Source organism: Xenia sp. Carnegie-2017, unplaced genomic scaffold (genome assembly GCF_021976095.1).
Source record: "Xenia sp. Carnegie-2017 unplaced genomic scaffold, XeniaSp_v1 HiC_scaffold_1, whole genome shotgun sequence".
Taxonomy (NCBI): Eukaryota; Metazoa; Cnidaria; class Anthozoa; order Malacalcyonacea; family Xeniidae; genus Xenia; species Xenia sp. Carnegie-2017.
Window position 1 is genome coordinate 1,184,434 of NW_025813402.1, and position 19,959 is coordinate 1,204,392.

At 35.1% G+C, this 19,959-nt stretch overlaps 3 protein-coding genes across 5 annotated transcripts; all 3 read left to right on the forward strand.

The window, feature by feature from the left end:
• The first annotated feature begins 161 nt into the window (after window positions 1-161).
• Window positions 162-4,442, forward strand: LOC124434348. Of its 2 annotated transcripts, XM_046984234.1 has the most exons (5): window positions 162-403; window positions 532-792; window positions 1,366-1,707; window positions 2,715-2,855; window positions 3,653-4,442. In XM_046984234.1, exons 1-5 carry the CDS (start codon window positions 292-294, stop codon window positions 4,261-4,263), a joined length of 1,467 nt encoding a protein of 488 aa, XP_046840190.1. In that variant the 5' UTR covers window positions 162-291; the 3' UTR covers window positions 4,264-4,442. The 2 variants fall into 2 exon arrangements, with proteins under 2 accessions (XP_046840190.1, XP_046840198.1); XM_046984242.1 differs by lacking the exon at window positions 2,715-2,855 and having other exon boundaries at window positions 163-403.
• Window positions 4,443-4,538: 96 nt separating this feature from the next.
• Window positions 4,539-10,305, forward strand: LOC124434372 (titin-like). Of its 2 annotated transcripts, none has more exons than XM_046984263.1 (5): window positions 4,539-4,765; window positions 5,227-5,502; window positions 5,976-6,278; window positions 8,007-8,366; window positions 10,186-10,305. In XM_046984263.1, the coding sequence occupies exons 1-5, from the start codon at window positions 4,708-4,710 to the stop codon at window positions 10,266-10,268; spliced, it is 1,080 nt and encodes a 359-aa protein (XP_046840219.1). In that variant the 5' UTR covers window positions 4,539-4,707; the 3' UTR covers window positions 10,269-10,305. The 2 variants fall into 2 exon arrangements, with proteins under 2 accessions (XP_046840219.1, XP_046840227.1); XM_046984271.1 differs by lacking the exon at window positions 4,539-4,765 and adding an exon at window positions 4,893-5,112.
• Window positions 10,306-11,265: 960 nt separating this feature from the next.
• LOC124434387 (tRNA selenocysteine 1-associated protein 1-like) lies at window positions 11,266-19,560 on the forward strand. The gene is made up of 12 exons (XM_046984282.1): window positions 11,266-11,416; window positions 11,550-11,647; window positions 12,428-12,527; window positions 14,472-14,524; window positions 14,603-14,666; window positions 15,624-15,666; window positions 15,741-15,888; window positions 16,209-16,428; window positions 16,512-16,547; window positions 18,913-18,949; window positions 19,018-19,076; window positions 19,165-19,560. Exons 1-12 carry the CDS (start codon window positions 11,393-11,395, stop codon window positions 19,243-19,245), a joined length of 963 nt encoding a protein of 320 aa, XP_046840238.1. The 5' UTR covers window positions 11,266-11,392; the 3' UTR covers window positions 19,246-19,560.
• Window positions 19,561-19,959: the final 399 nt, after the last annotated feature.

The window sequence follows — 19,959 nt, forward strand, 5'->3', positions numbered from 1 at the left end:
CTCCAAGAAGATATTCGATGCCGAATTTTCTCTCCAAATAGTTTTTGAGAACATGTTGCGCTTTAAAAGAGATAAGAAATTTGACGATCTGTGACATCTGTGGGTTTCACATCCAGTGAGGAGCCCCATCATTGGTTCCCCTCTTGCGAAACATAATATTATTTTTACATGAAGTAACGCCAACGATAAACTTTACTTTGACTCTAAACACATAAATTCAAATCACAAGTGAACTATTCATTCTGCTGACTTGAAATGTTATTATTCTAAACCTTAACTGTTGACTTACAGATGCGAAGTGGTATGATCAATTGCCTTTTACAAATTCTGTTTTTATATGCATATTTTTGCCAATACATCAAGTTGATAGAAGCGAAGTTTATAACCCCTGGAAACAACACAGGTTTGTGCCGTCTTTTGTTAGATTTACAGTTTCATGAAATGAAGGAAAGGCAATGTCTTCCTTAAAGACAAAGATATTTGTGGGAAGTCAATTGCGTATCATGACATGTATTTTTCTCTATGGGTTAGTGTCATCCATTCTTGACATCTTCACTACCTTCAAACATCACCATAAACTTCAATTGAGTTGTCGTGTTTCATGGAACTTAACGGTGAATATCAGTTGGTACAGGGGGAGAGAATCCTTCAGTGTGAAGTCACATCGTGTTGGTAATGTTACATGGGGGAATATCTCAGTGGAAAATTATCTTTATGGCGATGTTTACATGTGTGTTGTTGAAACCACTGAAGGTTTTTTGAATAAATCTTATGTACTTTCTTGCTTCGATGGTATGTATTTCGTTATAGTTGTTGTGATTTACTTAGGTATAGGTAACTAGATGATCATTGTCTTCAATGTTCTGCCAACTAAACTACAAGATCAACTGTGAACTATGTTGATATTTCAAAACACAGTTCTAGTTTCTTTCATATCTTAATATCATAGATAATAACATCACGTTGTTGTGATGTACTCAAGTATAGTAACAAGATAATCATTGTCTTCAATGTTCTACCAACCAAACTACAAGATCAACTGTGAACTATGATGATATTTTAAAACACAGTTCTAGTTTCTTTCATATCTTAATATCATAGATAATAACATCACGTTGTTGTGATGTACTCAGGTATAGTAACAAGATAATCATTGTCTTCAATGTTCTACCAACTTAACTACAAGATCAACTGTGAACTATGATGATATTTTAAAACACAGTTTTAGTTTCTTTCATATCTTAATATCATAGATAATAACATCACGTTGTTGTGATGTACTCAGGTATAGTAAACTACAAGAACAACTACAGAGTCCACAATGAAAAGAACAAAAATCATTTCCAGACTTTCTTTTATTTTGAGAATTGGAATGTTTACAATGGCATAATATTGGACAGCAATTGATAACTGTTGATAATGGTGGATCATTCACCATCAAATGTGAACTCCACAGTGGTAGTACACTTCACAATAAAGCAATTCTTGAAAACTGTTATGAATATGGTGTTGTACATGGAAATCAAACCATTGTTGAAATCCAAAGTCACCAAAGTTTTAATCACAGGGCCGATAGAGTCATTTTTAAACACCCCGTTATAAATGCTGGTTTTAAAGATGCAGGTCTCTACTCCTGTTTTTATCGAAGGAAAAATTTTTCTGCCATTCATAAATGTGGACATTCACCTCAGTTTAATGTGACCCTGAGTAAGTTGATGTTTTTACTTTTCATTTACAATAAAGGCAACCTTATTGGTCGTCAATAATTTGTTTGTAATGTTATGTACCATTTATTCGCCTCAGCAAGGGGGGAGAGGCAAGGAGAGCAGTTTTCTGACACCCCCCCGTAAAACTTCGAAGACTTTATTCTTCATTTATACTTTGAAAAATATTAATATGTTTTGTATGTAGAAGAGTAATCTTAAGGGTTTCCCTATTTCAAACCTCCACTGGTGACGTCAAACGTCCTTCCTGATGACGTCAAACGTCCTTCCTGATGACGTCACTGCTACCGTTTCTTTATTTTATTCCATGTGTTCCACTAAAGTGTACTGCAGTACTGTATGTTGAGGGACGTAACTAGTGTTGTAGCCAACCCACAAGTTTAGTCGTACTATATAAAGATTCCGTGTTCACTCATTATCCGAACAATAATTTTCTAAAGAAAGAAATGAACAATGATAATGATATGAAATGTACGTATCAGGAATAAAACTTGCGGGCTGGCCTTCATGTGTAAAGGAATGGCCCTCATGCGGGCTGGCCTTCATGTGTAAAGAGAGTTTTGTCACTACGTTTAGTTCGTAAAAAGTGTTCAAAATAACGGAAGAAAGATGAGCCGTCAATATCATTTTAGCTTCGTCAAAGAGCTCTTTAACAGGACATAACTATGCACAATCAACCCCTTCGGTCCAAATTCTGTCGGTATATTATTACACTGCTTCAAGAGCAAGCACCGTTTTTCTGCACCATTCAATACTGACATTCAATATTTCAACAGAAAGGTCTGATTGATAATTCTTGCGGAAGGAGCGAAAATGTGCATGGTAAAGATTGTACGGTTGTTGTGCGTTGACTGCTGACCGTTATTTTGAGCCTGTTAACTTAGCTTTTTATGGCATGACTTGCACGTGGTGTTGCACGTGGTTTTGCACGTGGTTTTGAATTGCACATCTAGCACTGAGTACTAAATAATTTTGTTTGATTTGAAATAGAAAGTAGACTTGTATCAGACGCGTCAAGACGTCTCGGGATGGCTCTTGCCTTGGCTGTAGGAAGTGTTTTTGCTGGAGTGTCAGTCGTTGTTTTCGTCTTTTGTTTGCGCAAAAGGAAGTTGAAAAGGAGGTATCTTAATGGTGGGTGTAGTTATCGGAAATAGCTGGGATTTCCTTTTTCCGAGCTGCTTTTTTTCTTTGGTTGTGTAAAGGCTGTTCTCGTTCTCTGTTGTTCATTCATCACTACCTACACTGACATACGTTATCTTATTTCTTATATATTTTAGTTTAGTAAAGATTGTTCTTGTTTTCTGTTGTTCATTCATCACTACCTACACTGACACACGTTATCTTATTTCTTATATATTTTAGTTTAGTAAAGATTGTTCTTGTTCTCTGTTGTTCATTCATCACTACCTACACTGACATACGTTATCTTATTTCTTATATATTTTAGTTTAGTAAAGATTGTTCTTGTTCTCTGTTGTTCATTCATCACTACCTACATTGACACACGTTATCTTATTTCTTATATATTTTAGATAGTGTAAAGACTGTTCTCCTTCTCTGTTGTTCATTCATCACTACCTACACTGACACACGTTATCTTATTTCTTATATATTTTAGATAGTGTAAAGACTGTTCTCCTTCTCTGTTGTTCATTCATCACTACCTACACTGACACACGTTATCTTATTTCTTATATATTTTAGATAGTGTAAAGGCTGTTCTCGTTCTCTGTTGTTCATTCATCACTACCTACACTGACACACGTTATCTTATTTCTTATATATTTTAGATAGTGTAAAGACTGTTCTTGTTCTCTGTTGTTCATTCATCACTACCTACACTGACACACGTTATCTTATTTCTTATATATTTTCATTAGTTTAAAGACTGTTCTCATTCTCTGTTTATTTACTTTTCCATTATATAGAAAGCGATGTTGAGCTGCGTTGGGATGTGTTTGTGTCCTACAACAGCAAAGATTTTGCATGGGTCAAAGAACTATGTAAACTTCTAGAAAATGCCCCGTTTAACTTAACAGTTTGTTTGCATCAACGAGATTGGGAAGTCGGTCGAACAGTCGTTGACAACATGGCGGAAAGCGTTTATTTCAGCCGGAAAACTCTTCTTGTTGTATCAAAGGACTACCTGCTGAGTCCTTTTTGCTTGCAAGAGTTAAACATCGCTTTGGAATTCGAAAAACGGAAGGCTTTGAAAGATCGAATCATCTTAATCAAATTAGACAATGCTTCCTTGAAAAGATTGCCAAAATCCTTGCAGAAGAAGTCATATTTGGATTTCTCTGACGAACAGCAGAGGAAGTATTTTAAAGAAAAATTACTACAAGCGTTGCGCGTGCAAGACCGAGCGAAGGAAGATGTAAATGCGGCTTGTGATTTTTTTGACGAGACTCAGACAGAAGAGTCTATTGCTCATTCTCTTATTGTGACCGGCGCAGAGTCTTTGGAGACGGGAGATGAGTTAATGGAAGAGTTGTCATTAAATGTTTTTCCGAGCGATAAACAGGCTTTGACAGTTTAGATGTGAGAACTGGAATAACGAATAGAATTTTATGGTCCTCGCAAAACAGAGTCTATATATTCCTATTTTAGAAAAAATATAAGAAAAACTTAATCATAAGATAAATTAAAGAAAATATCATAAAATCCATTCACTTGGAATGATGGTTTAGAGCTTTTAGTAAAAATGTTAGTTACTCACTCCAGTGTCTCTTGTATATACAGTTCAGTGGAATGAGGAAGTGTCTCTTCATGATGATATGATAAGGAGATTTCGAGAATTGGAAATGTGTAATAAGCGGATATTAATTTATGTCTTTCCTTACGGATCGCGATAATTGATGTGGGAAGTCGAAAAAGCACTTAAAATGCTCTGTCAGGACTTAAGAAGAGCATAAACGCATGTCATTGATGTCGATGTCAATCGTTTGATGGCTTTTGCTTTGCTTATGATCCAGAGGTTATTATGTTGAAGATTACTGCAATTGTATATTTGTTTGATATCCTTTTCCATTCATTTACTGGTAGGTTTGAATTATTTGAATACGTATTAACCTTAGTCTTTTAATTGCGTGCTTGTCCTTGCACAGGAAATGACGATGGCATCGTCGGAAAGGGTTTTTGAACAATTCTCCGAGCGGCTTATTTAAAGAATTGTGATTCGATTTGCTTTCGTAGAGCTTCACCTTATAAAGACATGCGAATTAATACTTTATGTCAAAGTTCGTAGACAGAGGCCTGTTGACGTAATGTTTTTCTTCTCGACTGCGGATTTTGTCAGGGAAATATGTTACAGTTCTCTTGAAATAGTAACAGCATGTGGGTATAAGCTTGTCCTGATGTCAATAAGTCTTTCGCTGTGAAGCATCTTGTACGTATCACCTGTCCATTTAAATAAGCAGGATGTTTTGAAAGTAGTGCATAACATTTGAAATGTTTTCCTATAATGGCCTACTAAGGAGGTTTCCCCTTCTTTTTTATTTAGGTGGATTGCTGGCTTGCAAAATATCAAGCAGTTCAGGCAACAATTCGCGCATGGCTGTATTAGATATGGGGGAAAATTTAACATTGAAATGTTCAGCTGGTCAGTTACAAAACAAGACAACCTCCCTTGAGTGGGAGAAGCATTATGTGTCCATAGCGACTAACCGTTCTTTTATTCATATTGTCAATTCGACTTGGAAAGATGCTGGAAAGTACACATGTGGCGTGTTTCATCAAAGCAATCTGACATTGTGTTCGTTTTTGGTTAAAGTAAGAAGTATGTAAATGTCAATAAACAATAGTGTATTTAGGTTTTCTTCATCTTCTCTGTAATGTCTGCCATTCTGTATCTTCTCATTTCTTCATTTCATAATATCTCTGACCAACTCTCCTTCATCTCTTCTTATTTCATCTCAACATCACCTCAGTCTTTCTTCTTTATCTTCTCTGTAATGTCTACCATTCCATATTTTCTCATTTCTTCATTTCATAACATCTCTGACCAACTCTCCTTCATCTCTTCTTATTTCATCTCAACATCACCACAGTCTTTCTTCCTTCATCTTCTCTGTAATGTCCGCCATTCCATATCTTCTCATTTCTTCATTTCATTACATCTCTGACCAACTCTCCTTCATCTCTTCTTATTTCATCTCAATAACCGTTCATTTTTTTTTGCTATTAAATTATTTCAATCCAGTCATTATTCTTCAGTTTTTCTGTAACATCATATATTTTCATTGTATTCAGGCCCACCACACATAAAGTTTGGTCTCTATGATGGCAAGTATGGTGTTTTCAAATTACCATGCTATGCTAAAGGATATTTTAAACCTGATTGGGTGAAATGGTACAAAGATGATGTGCAGATATTATCAAATAGCTCGGAATTTGAAATTTTGAACAGGAATATTGACAAAAATTTGTACGAATCAAGTTTACTCAAAAACTATCCCAACATTTCTGACACTGGGAAGTATTCGTGTGAGGCTGGGAATGTTTATGGCAAATCGAAAAAGCTTCATTTCCATCTGTCGAAAAGGACAATTTTAGGTAGGCCCATCATTTAAAAATGCTTTTTACAAAGTGTAGGTAGTGATGAATGAACAACAGAGAACGAGAACAATCTTTACACTGTCTAAAATGTATAAGAAATAAGATAACGTATGTCAGTGTAGGTAGTGATGAATGAACAACAGAGAACAAGAACAGTCTTTACACTATCTAAAATATATAAGAAATAAGATAACGTGTGTCAGTGTAGGTAGTGATGAATGAACAACAGAGAACAAGAACAGTCTTTACACTATCTAAAATATATAAGAAATAAGATAACGTGTGTCAGTGTAGGTAGTGATGAATGAACAACAGAGAAGGAGAACAGTCTTTACACTATCTAAAATATATAAGAAATAAGATAACGTGTGTCAGTGTAGGTAGTGATGAATGAACAACATAGAATAAGAACAGTCTTTACACTATCTAAAATATATAAGAAATAAGATAACGTGTGTCAGTGTAGGTAGTGATGAATGAACAACAGAGAATGAGAACAGTCTTTACACTATCTAAAATATATAAGAAATAAGATAACGTGTGTCAGTGTAGTGATGAATGAACAACAGAGAACAAGAACAGTCTTTACACTATCTAAAATATATAAGAAATAAGATAACGTGTGTCAGTGTAGGTAGTGATGAATGAACAACAGAGAATAAGAACAGTCTTTACACTATCTAAAATATATAAGAAATAAGATAACGTGTGTCAGTGTAGGTAGTGATGAATGAACAACATAGAATAAGAACAGTCTTTACACTATCTAAAATATATAAGAAATAAGATAACGTGTGTCAGTGTAGGTAGTGATGAATAAACAACAGAGAACAAGAACAGTCTTTACACTATCTAAAATATATAAGAAATAAGATAACGTATGTCAGTGTAGGTAGTGATAAATGAACAACAGAGAACAAGAACAGTCTTTACACTATCTAAAATATATAAGAAATAAGATAACGTATGTCAGTGTAGGTAGTGATAAATGAACAACAGAGAACGAGAACAGTCTTTACACTATCTAAAATATATAAGAAATAAGATAACGTATGTCAGTGTAGGTAGTGATGAATGAACAACAGAGAACAAGAACAGTCTTTACACTATCTAAAATATATAAGAAATAAGATAACGTGTGTCAGTGTAGGTAGTGATGAATGAACAACAGAGAACGAGAACAGTCTTTACACTGTCTAAAATATATAAGAATTAAAATAACGTATGTCAGTGTAGGTAGTGATGAATGAACAACAGAGAACAAGAACAGTCTTTACACTATCTAAAATATATAAGAAATAAGATAACGTGTGTCAGTGTAGGTAGTGATGAATGAACAACAGAGAACAAGAACAGTCTTTACACTATCTAAAATATATAAGAAATAAGATAACGTGTGTCAGTGTAGGTAGTGATGAATGAACAACAGAGAACGAGAACAGTCTTTACACTATCTAAAATATATAAGAAATAAGATAACGTATGTCAGTGTAGGTAGTGATGAATGAACAACAGAGAACAAGAACAGTCTTTACACTATCTAAAATATATAAGAAATAAAATAACGTGTGTCAGTGTAGGTAGTGATGAATGAACAACAGCGAACGAGAACAGTCTTTACACTATCTAAAATATATAAGAAATACAAGGATGTATGGCAGGGTAGGTAGTGATGTAGGTGAAGACGTTTTTCTAATTGCAACTCTTATTTCGCATGATATTCAGGTTACCACAAGTATCCTTGTCCACGCTTCAACAACGAGCAGACGGAAAGAAATGTGACAATCGATACAGGATCGTCAAAATCCATCATTTGTAAAGTTTTTTATCATAAATACGACCATAATCGAGCAAAATTTGTTATGTTTAAAAAAATAAACGCCTCGCTCTTTCCCATTTTGCCAAATCAAGACAATATGAGCGTTTTTACAATCGAGAAAAAAGAGTCGAGAGACGCGATGGTTTATCTTATGAATTTGACCTTCATCAACTCTACAGCTTCTGTTGGTGGAACTTTTTTCTGTGCTGTTATAATGTCTGGCAATCCGGAGTGTGAGAATCTTTACAAACAATTCAACGTGAAAGGTTTGTTCTTGTTTTGTTTTAGTCGATTTGTACAGATGATGCGTATTGGACTATACTTATGCAGATGTTGTCAACTTTTACAGACAATATTTTTATTGACAACATCTCTATAGACAACATCACTATAGACAACATCACTATAGACAACATCACTATAGACAACATCACTATAGACAACATCTCTATAGAAAACATCTCTATAGACAACATCTCTATAGACAACATCTCTATAGACAAAATCTCTATAGACAACATCTCTATAGACAACATCTTTTTAGACAACATCTCTATAGACTGATCTCTATAGACATCTCTATAGACAACATCTCTCTAGACAACATCTCTATAGACAACATCACTATAGACAACATCTCTATAGACAACATCTCTATAGACAACATCACTATAGACAACATCACTATAGACAACATCACTATAGACAACATCACTATAGACAACATCTCTATAGAAAACATCTCTATAGACAACATCTCTATAGACAACATCTCTATAGACATCATACATCTCTATAGACAACATCTTTTTAGACAACACTCTATAGACAACATCTCTATAGACAACATCACTATAGACAACATCTCTATAGACAACATCTCTATGACAACATCTCTGACAACATCTCTATAGACAACATCACTATAGACAACATCTCTATAGACAACATCTCTATAGACAACATCTTATGACAAAATCTCTATAGACAACATCTCTACAGACAACATCTCTGCAGACAACATCTCTACAGACAAGCATCTCTGAAGCATCTCTATAGACAACATCTTTATTACAACATCTCTATGACAACATTTGACAACATCTCTATAGACAACATCTCTATAGACAACATCTCTATAGACAACATCTCTATAGACAACATCTATAGACAACATCTCTATAGACAACATCTCCATAGACAATCTCTACAGACAACATCTCACAGACAACATCTCTACAGACAACATCTCTGTGACAACATCTCTATAGACAACATCTTATTGACAATCTCTATAGACAACATTTTTACTCATCTCTAGACAACATCTCTATAGACAACATTCCATAGACAACATCTCTATTGATAACATCTCTATAGACAACATCTCTATAGACAACATCTCTATAGACAACATCTCTACAGACAACATCTCTATAGACAACATCTCTACAGACAACATCTCTATAGACAACATCTCTATAGACAACATCTCTATAGACAACATCTCTATAGACAACATCTCTATAGACAACATCTCTGTAGACAACATCTCTATAGACAACATCTCTATGACAACATCTCTATAGACAACATCTCTATAGACAACATCTCTATAGACAACATCTCTATAGACAACATCTCTATAGACAACATCTCTATAGACAACATCTCTATAGACAACATCTCTATAGACAACATCTCTATAGACAACATCTATAGACAACATCTCTATAGACAACATCTCTATAGACAACATCTCTATAGACAACATCTCTATAGACAACATCTCTATAGACAACATCTCTATAGACAACATCTCTATAGACAACATCTCTATAGACAACATCTCTATAGACAACATCTCTATAGACAACATCTCTATAGACAACATCTCTATAGACAACATCTATAGACAACATCTCTATAGACAACATCTCTATAGACAACATCTCTATAGACAACATCTCTATAGACAACATCTCTATAGACAACATCTCTATAGACAACATCTCTATAGACAACATCTCTATAGACAACATCTCTATAGACAACATCATTAATAGTGGAACACTTTGTTTTCAGTGATAACACACGATGTCAAAAGTACAAAGAAACGGACATTCAATTTAAAATTGGTTTTGATTGTGAGTATTTGGGATCTTTAAGTGGGTTTTTGCTACTTGGCTATGTTGGCTTTTAAGACGGAAGATCAAGATGAAATTTTACAGTAAGTATTTCATATTTTTATAATTCATCTGTAATAAACTTGCTGATGAAGTCTTTTCGGTAACTTTTATCCTTAACTATCCACATCAATCCATGTTTTCGTGTATTCTCACAGACAACTGCCCCGAAGAGGAGCCGGAACTTCGTTGGGATGTCTTCGTTTCCTACAGCAGTCACGATTTCTCGTGGGTCGAAAATCTTTGTCAGTTACTGGAGTCACCTCCGTTCAACTTGATCGTCTGCGTTCACCAGAGAGACTGGGAACTAGGTCGAAGTATTGTCGATAATATGGTGGATTCGGTTTACTGCAGCCGAAAAACTTTGATAATTGTTTCCAAGAATTACGTTCAAAGCGATTATTGCTTACAGGAATTGCAAATTGCAATGCACAGCGAACTAATGTCGGATATTTTAAACGAGCGAATTGTTTTAATCAAAATCGACGACGTCTCCATGCAGCAGTTGCCCAGGGCAATAAGACAGCGATCTTACCTGGATTGTACGAATCCCGAGCATGCGCGTTATTTGCGCAGAAATCTGTTGCGTTCCTTGCCATGTCGGGAGCACGTGATAGAGTCACGTGAGCATTTGGGCGAGAAAGAAAGCGTTTCCAGTTGCGAAAGCAACGACGTAAGACTTCAAGACTTTTAGGAGAAATTATGTACACTTTTGTATATAATTTATGTAACTTTTGTATATAATTTATGTATAATATTTTATATAGATTGCATATATTATTCAACAACACTCTTTGTCTAATTTGTTTGAATATAGATGGCTTGAATTGTTTACGTTTTTCTGGAAGCCACATTTGGTCGAGTCCTTTTGGACAACAGTAGCTATAATTTATGCCTATGATATAAATTATGCCAATTTGCAATACATACGTTGATAGTTAGCATGATTTGCGTGTGTTGTGCGTGGCTATTACTTTGAGAGATGAAAAATAGTATCGCAATTATTCAACATGGCGGTTCCTTTGTTTGTATCAAAGTGAAAAGTTGCTCGTTTCTGCTTGCTTTCTTCTCCTTAACAATTCTCCCAGCGTATTGTGGCTCTTAAAATGTCGACACTTTGGATGGGTGATGTAAGTCGATGTAGAATCATTTCGTTTATCGTCGCGGACAGGCCGACAACGTTGTTTGTGCTTAAATACACTCGAGCAGTTTTCGTAGCGTTGACACCACGTGGAGTTGAAGATTGTTATTTTGTATTTGTAGCTGGAACCTTACATGAATGAGCAATTTGTGAGAGCTGCTTTTGTATCAGCTGGCCATGCCGTCACTACTGTGAAAGTCATTATCAATAAATTAACAGGGTAATATTTTGAAATTTTACGACTTTGTTTAACATTAAATGAAGATATGATCTTCGCACTTTGCTGGACAATTTAAGCAATTGTCTCACGAACCTGAAAAATTCAGGTGACTCAACGGGATCCCGTTGATCCCAAAGATTAAACATTCCTTGTTTAACATTATCGCCCGCTAACATTACAGACGTCATGACGTCATCAACAATCTTGAAATATTTATTTGCTAAAAGCCACCCCCGATCAGCCCCATTTTCATTTCACCTTGTCTTCTCTGCCTTTGGTTGTTGTCAAGAATTGACATCGAAATTGGAATTCTTCAACCAGACTTTCAAAGTTTTTATACTATGCGCCTTAGATTCAAAATTTACTCGTTTAAGCTGCTGTATACTTTGTTTAAAATTGCCCACTCAAGATCTTTTGCGCATAATGCGCACTTCCCTGTCTAATTACTAAGTTAAATTCTCTAAAGTTTAAAACTTATAAGGCTCGGTAGAAGATATTATGTACAGTACTGTAGCCAGCCCGAAAATTTTTCTCATGCTCTGTAAATTTCGGAGCATTATCATTGTTCAGTTTTTAGAAATTTATTGTTTTCGCAGTAAGAGAACACAGAAAAACTAGCATTTCAATTTAAAAGACAAGCATTTCATAGAACAAGTCTTTTCATTGTATGGCATCCACTTGACTTGCCAGTGTTCGTCTTTTTTCTCCAATCAAAGACGTAAATAATAAATATTTGATTTTGCTGGCCGTAAACATTAATGATTTTTCACGAAATTTTAGTGGACCAGCTGGATATTGTTTTGTTGATTTTCCAACATCGAAAAATGCCGAGAATGCTTTGAATACACTGAATGGGGTACCTGTTCCTGGAACCAACCCAGTACGTATATGTTTATTATTAAATAAGCAAAAATATTGTTTAAAAGACTTGCTGTTTCTAAATCGCTTCTCGTCTATTTAACCTCTCGTTTTTTCTCATCCTTTCTGTCTCTTTTGATTTCTCCTCTTTAGAATCACTGCAGGAAATTCTCGTACATCCATTTATTAAATTTCTGTTGAAAATATACTCTTGTCTCAAACTAACTATAAGTTGTCAATCAATCTTTTAATCTATGTACATCCTTTTTGCTCATCTTCTAAGTCAGTTATGTACCTTGCGGTTCTAAACTTAGCATCCTTGTACGTAACTATGTACTCTTTATATAGGAAGTTTATATTTGATGATTCTCCGTATAAAACAATGCTTGATGCCCGAGAGAAGAGCGTAAATATGTCTAGTGGTGTTGAGAAAAAATCGCGAAACAGGCTTGTCGGGATGAATCTGTAGTTTTGTGATTTTTTTCTCAACACCACTACACATACTCTTTATATATATTATATTTATTCTCCTGATGAGTGTGGCAAGTTAAACAACTGCCATATGAAACAGTTCTGTAGGGAATAAATTTTGATGAAGTAATTCGTGGTTTATTTTATTTTCAATTATATATGTAGCGATGTTGAAAAAAATCACGAAAACTACAGATTCATCCCGACAAGACTGTTTCGTGATTGCTCGCTCTTCAGGGGATTTAATGAATAAATACTTAAATGCTTAAAATATACACACAAGCGGTGGTAGTATTCGGGTTAAGGAAGAAGTGAGCTTTCCAGCGCATATTACGAAGGAAGGTCTCAGATTTTTCAATAAGTCGTTGTAAGTATTCATTCGGTGATGGTAGAGGAATGTTCTTGATGCTGTAGTTGAAGTTGACTTTCTCCATTGCGGATTATCGTAGAGTGCTCAACAAAATTTTATCTTGGAGCGTAATAGGAAGTTTATATTTGATGATTCTCCGTATAAAACAGTGCTCGATGCCCGAGAGCAGAGCGTAAATATGTGTAGTGATGTTGAAAAAAATCACAAAAACTACAGATTCATCCCGACAAGCCTGTTTCGTGATTGCTCGCTCTTCAGGGGATGAATCTGTAGTTTTCGTGATTTTTTTCAACATCGCTACATATATTTACGCGCTGCTCTCGGGCATCGAGCACTGTTTTATACGGAGAATCATCAAATATAAACTTCTACTCTTTACATATTTACGTATTTCAATACATGCATTCTCTTCAGTCTTCCTCTGGGCCTCTTACTTTGCAGTTCTAAACTTAACCTTCTTCTACGCGTATACACATTATCATTCCTCTGTGCACGACCAAACCATTTGAGGCTTGCCTGTCTTGTTTTGTCTTAAGACATCAACTTTACATTATATATTTCAAATTACATCTGTCTTTGTGACTATGAACATATGTAATATTCTCCCATGAGTCTAGTAGGACTGTGCAAACTCCGGTTTTTATCTCCGGCTACGGCCTCTTGTCAAATCTGAACTCCGGCTTCAAACTCTGGCTATTTTATAACTCGAATCACTGACTATGGCTGTTTAATTTTGCTATTCACTGTTCAACAGTTTAAGACATATTATTCGTAAAATTCTTATATGTAAAGTTTAATTTCCGCACTCCGACTTTGACTCATAAATAAGCATGTGTGAACGCAATGTAGCGTCATGTTGTTTCATGCAAAAATGTTTTATTTTCATGCAAGTTTTTCAATTTTAGCCGATAGTTATCGTTCGTTGATAAACAAATGTTTTGATCAGACACGTTTACCAAAGTTTGACAATATTTTACAGTACAAAGGCCTACTGGCGGAGTTTTGCCGAAGATGAACAAACTCCGGCAGGCCAAAATAGCCGAAGCTCCGGCCTCCGGTACTCCTGTACACAGTACTATAGTCTAGATAACTACCATTAAGTATTTAAACTTTGTCTTTTCTTAGCCCAAAAGGTTCAAACTCAACTGGGCATCTTACGGCAAAGACAATCAAACACAGTAAGTTGGTTGTGTGACAATTTGTGAGAAATCTTCACGTCGCTCGGTCTCATCATTTGACATCCTTCCTTCTTTTAGAGGTCCCGAATATTCTGTTTTTGTTGGTGACCTTACAGCTGAAGTTGATGATCCGACATTACTGGTTTGTCTTCTCAATCAATTATAGAATCATGCTGAGTCTTTCAAGAACGGCATGCGCTGCTTTTGAAATAAATGACCGCAAAGGACGACTACTTTTGAGGGGCACTTTGTTTTCAGTTTTGAGCATTCGTTGATTTCTATTGTCGAATCTTAATCCACGCTTTATAAGCGGTATTTTTTAATGTGTTTAAAGTTGTTTGAGGTTTTAGGTAGTGGACACAATTGCGCGTGGATGAAATTATAAATGTTGTAAATTGGTTGTTAAGTTCTTCAAAGTTCTATGTAGGGGCGGTTACTTTCAAAAGGGCGGTTACTTTTAGGGGGTACTTTCAAAGGGCGGTTATTTTCGAAGGGAAGTCGGTTTCGAGACTTCGCGCTGCGATATAATATATTTATTAACGAGACAAAACGCAACTCTTCGGAAAACTTATAAAGTTTAAAATTCATTTGCAAACTTTGGCGTTTTGTAATGACGCTTTAATTTATCAAAGCTTCGTATATTTCATCTTGAATTTCAAAATATGAGTTTACACGAAGTGGTCGTTCACGGGCAATTGTTTCAGTACTGCCAGCATCATTATTGAGCCGGGGGGAGGGGCAATATTCGTAATTTATTTATAATTCACACCCCCCTGTATAGGTATTGAGCTAGTTGTGATAATTATTCACATGTTAAACTACAATGGTCGTTAATGTTGAAAAATCTTAGTTTACGTTGTGTAATGGTTTCTTTTCTCAATTTCACTACACATTTCCTCAAAATACAGATCTGACATTTCTAAGTTGAATAATTGGATTACTTGACGTTGCATTTCATCGTTTTTTTAGCGGAATTTAAAAACCATTGTTAACATACCCCCTCCCCCTCCCATGTGCACACTTATTCCATGAAATTAGTAACAATCTATCCTGGTACTCCTAACAATCAATTCTCATTATTCACTTTGTCAATTTTTAGAAATTCTTCCGTGATCGTTATCCATCATGCAAAGCTGCTAAAGGTTGTTTTCACAGCACATTTAGTTGATAAAGCAAGTCATTTTAAAATCGTTTCATTATTTTCTTTCCCTGCAAGTTGTGATGGATTCGTCTGGTATGTCTCGTGGCTACGGCTTTGTCCGTTTCGGAGAAGAAAGTGAACAGAAGCGTGCGATGATCGAGATGCAGGGCATCAGAGGGTGTGGAGGGAAGCCAATACGTGTTAGTGTTGCTACACCTAAAAAGTAAGGTGCCTCTGTTAAGTATATGATTGACAACATCTCTATTGACTACATCTCTATTGACTACATCTCTATAGACAACATCTCTATAGACAACATCTCTATAGACAACATCTTTATAGACAACATCTCTATAGACGACATCTCTATAGACAACATCTCTATAGACAACATCTCTATAGACAACATCTCTATAGACAACATCTCTATAGACAACATCTCTATAGACAACATCTCTATAGACAACATCTTCATAAACAACATCTCTATAGACAACATATACAAAATAACCAGCTATATCAAGTTTACTAATATCTCCTAAGGCCAACGACAGTCCCATTAACGGGAACAACAACGACATATCCAACAACAACACAACAGTATCTCCAGCAATACCAACAATATCAACAGTATTATGCAGCATGGCAGGCCAGTTATCAACAGCAAGCGGCAGTTGCAGCTGTTGCAGCCCAATATTATCCAGGTTATTCGCAATACGCCCAAACATACGATCAACAACAACAAGTGTCCTACGAACAGACCGTAAGTACTCCTTATCTCAGTCAGCTTTTGGAATTTTGCCGTTTTGTTGGATAATTTATTGTGTATTTTTGTTTTTATGAAAGAACGCTGACACAACTGTTCCCGTTACGGCGACTGAGGTTAGAATATTTTTGTTGTTAAATTTTATCAAATAAACCGTTATACTATACCTGAGTACATCACAACAACGTGATGTTATTATCTATGTTATTAAGATATGAAAGAAACTAGAACTGTGTTTTGAAATATCATCATAGTTCACAGTTGATCTTGTAGTTTAGTTGGTAGAACATTGAAGGCAATGATTATCTTGTTACTATACCTGAGTACATCACAACAACGTGATGTTATTATCTATGTTATTAAGATATGAAAGAAACTAGAACTGTGTTTTGAAATATCATCATAGTTCACAGTTGATCTTGTAGTTTAGTTGGTAGAACATTGAAGGCAATGATTATCTTGTTACTATACCTGAGTACATCACAACAACGTGATGTTATTATCTATGATATTAAGATATTAAAGAAACTAGAACTGGGTTTTAAAATATCATCATAGTTCACAGTTGATCTTGTAGTTTCGTTGGTAGAACATTGAAGACAATGTTTATCTTGTTACTATACCTGAGTCCATCACAACAACTTGATGTTATTATCTATGACATTAAGATATTAAAGAAACTAGAACTGTGTTTTAAAATATCATCATATTCCACAGTTGAACTTGTAGTTTAGTTGTTAGAACATTGAAGACAATGATTATGTTGTTACTATACCTGAGTACATCACAACAACGTGATGTTATTATCTATGATATTAAGATATGAAAGAAACTAGAACTGTGTTTTGAAATAGCATCATAGTTCACAGATGATCTTGTAGTTTAGTTGGTAGAACATTGAAGACAATGATTATCTTGTTACTATACCTGAGTACATCACAACAACGTGATGTTATTATCTATGACATTAAGATATGAAAGAAACTAGAACTGTGTTTTGAAATAGCATCATAGCTCACAGATGATCTTGTAGTTTAGTTGGTAGAACATTGAAGACAATGATTATCTTGTTGCTATACCTGAGTACATCACAATAACGTTATGTTTTTAATTATGATATTAACATATGAAAGAAACTAGAACTGTGTTTTGAAATGTCATCATAGTTCACAGTTGATCTTGTAGTTCGGTTAGTAGAGCATTGAATACAATGATTATCTTGTTACTATACCTAAGTACATCACAACAACGTGATGTTATTATCTATGATATTAAGATATGAAAGAAACTAGAACTGTGTTTTGAAATATCATCATAGTTCACAGTTGATTTTGTAGTTTAGTTGGTAGAACATTGAAGACAATGATCATCTTGTTACTATACCTGAGTACATCACAACAACGTGATGTTGTTATCTATGACAGGGGTCTCCAAACTACGGCCCGCGGGCCAGATGCGGCCCGTTAGGCCTCTCATTCCGGCCCGCAGTGACACTTAAGAAAAAAAAAAATAATATTAAACAAAATAAACTTTGTGCAGAAAGTATAATATAAAACAAATTCCGAAGAAACAAGACATCTTGAGATCTGCAATCTCAAGATGTCTTGTTTCTTCAATTGTTTTATATACTAAATTGTCGGCTGGTCATGGTTTTTGTGCAGAAAGTTCACGTTATGACTCAAGCCAACTAGCAAGAGTGGCTTACATCAATTTTTGTCCCAACTTCCTACTTCCGTTTCAAGCGCATTGCAAAATTTAAAAAGTTGAAGGATAACGTGGAAATTTTTTATATTTCAATGCTTCATTATGGCCGATAAAAGAAAAAAAAGTAGATGATGAATGTCGGTGATTTCAAGAAGAGTGAAGTGTAAAATACTTCTTCATCGCTCTTTGACCAGCGGTATACGGTTCATCGGCCCTCAACATGCTGGATGAAAGTTCATGTGGCCCTCTGGCTGTAAAGTTTGGAGACCACTGATCTATGATATTAAGATATGAAAGAAACTAGAACTGTGTTTTGAAATATCATCATAGTTCACAGTTGATCTTGTAGTTTAGTTGGTAGAACATTGAAGACAATGATTATCTTGTTATTATACCTGAGTACATCACAACAACGTGATGTTATTATCTATGATATTAAGATATGAAAGAAACTAGAACTGTGTTTTGAAATATCATCATAGTCCACAGTTGATCTTGTAGTTTAGTTGGTAGAACATTGAAGACAATGATTATCTTGTTACTATACCTGAGTACATCACAACAACGTGATGTTATTATCTGTGATATTAAGATATGAAAGAAACTAGAACTGTGTTTTGAAATATCATCATAGTTCACAGTTGATCTTGTAGTTCAGTTGGTAGAACATTGAAGACAACGATTATCTTGTTACTATACCTGAGTACATCACAACAACGTGATGTTATTATCTGACTGATTTAATTCAAATGCCTTTTTAATCATTTTTCTCCCCAGGCATACCAAGAAGAAGCCCCCGATCTGACATTACAAGGTAAGGAGAGCGCTTACTCACAACTTATCGTGTTCATTTATTATACACATTTTCGTTATTTCAACCAGAATACGATGAAGATATAGACGTTGCTGCCGCGAATAAAGAATACATGGAGCGAGAGGAGGTACGTCGTTAAATTTTTGAATTTTTGAGATTTCTTCTCGTGTATGCATTTACTATGGTTCATTACTGCAAGTGCAATGTTTTTTCAGGCTCTTTATTATGAAATGGAAGCGTCTCGTTGGCAACCGTTGGATCCTGTTACGGGTGGTCCCGGCTCGCTAGTCGCTTGATGGAGCTGTGGTATTTTGACGAACACCAATTAGATTTTGTTCTATATGTCGAAAATAAGGATTTGTGAAAATTGTTTACAGTCATTACAGTATTCATTCTATGTTTTGCAAATTCTTACGTGATAATACCTTGAACTGTAATCGTTTTTCGGTTTGTCATATCTGTCTGTCGTTAACTAACATGGCATAGTTCAAAATATTTGTGATCATTTTTCTAAACTGTCGTTGAATTTTAGAGATATCATGTCAGGAATCTTCGAGTTGAATGAAAACTTTATTGGTATCTTTGAAATATCATAATGATTCAACCAGTGAGATTTTCTGCTTGTTTGGACTTCGCGATGATGCTTTTAAATTTAGGCCCGTTTCAAACGTCGCATTTTGCATGAGCCGAACGCATTTAAAACGAAAGATAATGAGGAATTTATCTCAATTTCCTTTTGTCACTAATGCAATCGACGCATGTAAAATGCGACTTTTGAAACAGGTCTTACCCTGCGAGCAAATATTTGTCCGTGATTTTTTCTCATTTGCATTTGAATGCGATGGGGATTAACGTGAATTACATGTTTTTTATGACTTAAAAATCGAAAGTTTTTCATCACAAAACACTGAGTTAATTATAAAACTCTTTTGGCTTTATCGCTCTGCATAACATTAAAGATTATCATGTCGTTAAACGACGATTTATTCAAGGTACGATATTTTTACTTG

Coding starts and splice junctions, on each gene's coding strand:
- LOC124434387 (XM_046984282.1), top strand. CDS start 11,393: ATGTCGACACTTTGGATGGGTGAT. Junction 14,667..15,623: donor TTGATGATCCGACATTACTG/GTTTGTCTTCTC, acceptor GTCAATTTTTAG/AAATTCTTCCGTGATCGTTA. Junction 16,429..16,511: donor AAGTGTCCTACGAACAGACC/GTAAGTACTCCT, acceptor TTTTTATGAAAG/AACGCTGACACAACTGTTCC.
- LOC124434348 (XM_046984234.1), top strand. CDS start 292: ATGCGAAGTGGTATGATCAATTGCCTTTTACAAATTCTGTTTTTATAT. Junction 404..531: donor AACCCCTGGAAACAACACAG/GTTTGTGCCGTC, acceptor TCTATGGGTTAG/TGTCATCCATTCTTGACATC. Junction 2,856..3,652: donor GAAAAGGAGGTATCTTAATG/GTGGGTGTAGTT, acceptor TCCATTATATAG/AAAGCGATGTTGAGCTGCGT.
- LOC124434372 (XM_046984263.1), top strand. CDS start 4,708: ATGTTGAAGATTACTGCAATTGTATATTTGTTTGATATCCTTTTCCAT. Junction 4,766..5,226: donor CCTTTTCCATTCATTTACTG/GTAGGTTTGAAT, acceptor TTTTTTATTTAG/GTGGATTGCTGGCTTGCAAA. Junction 8,367..10,185: donor CAAACAATTCAACGTGAAAG/GTTTGTTCTTGT, acceptor CTTTGTTTTCAG/TGATAACACACGATGTCAAA.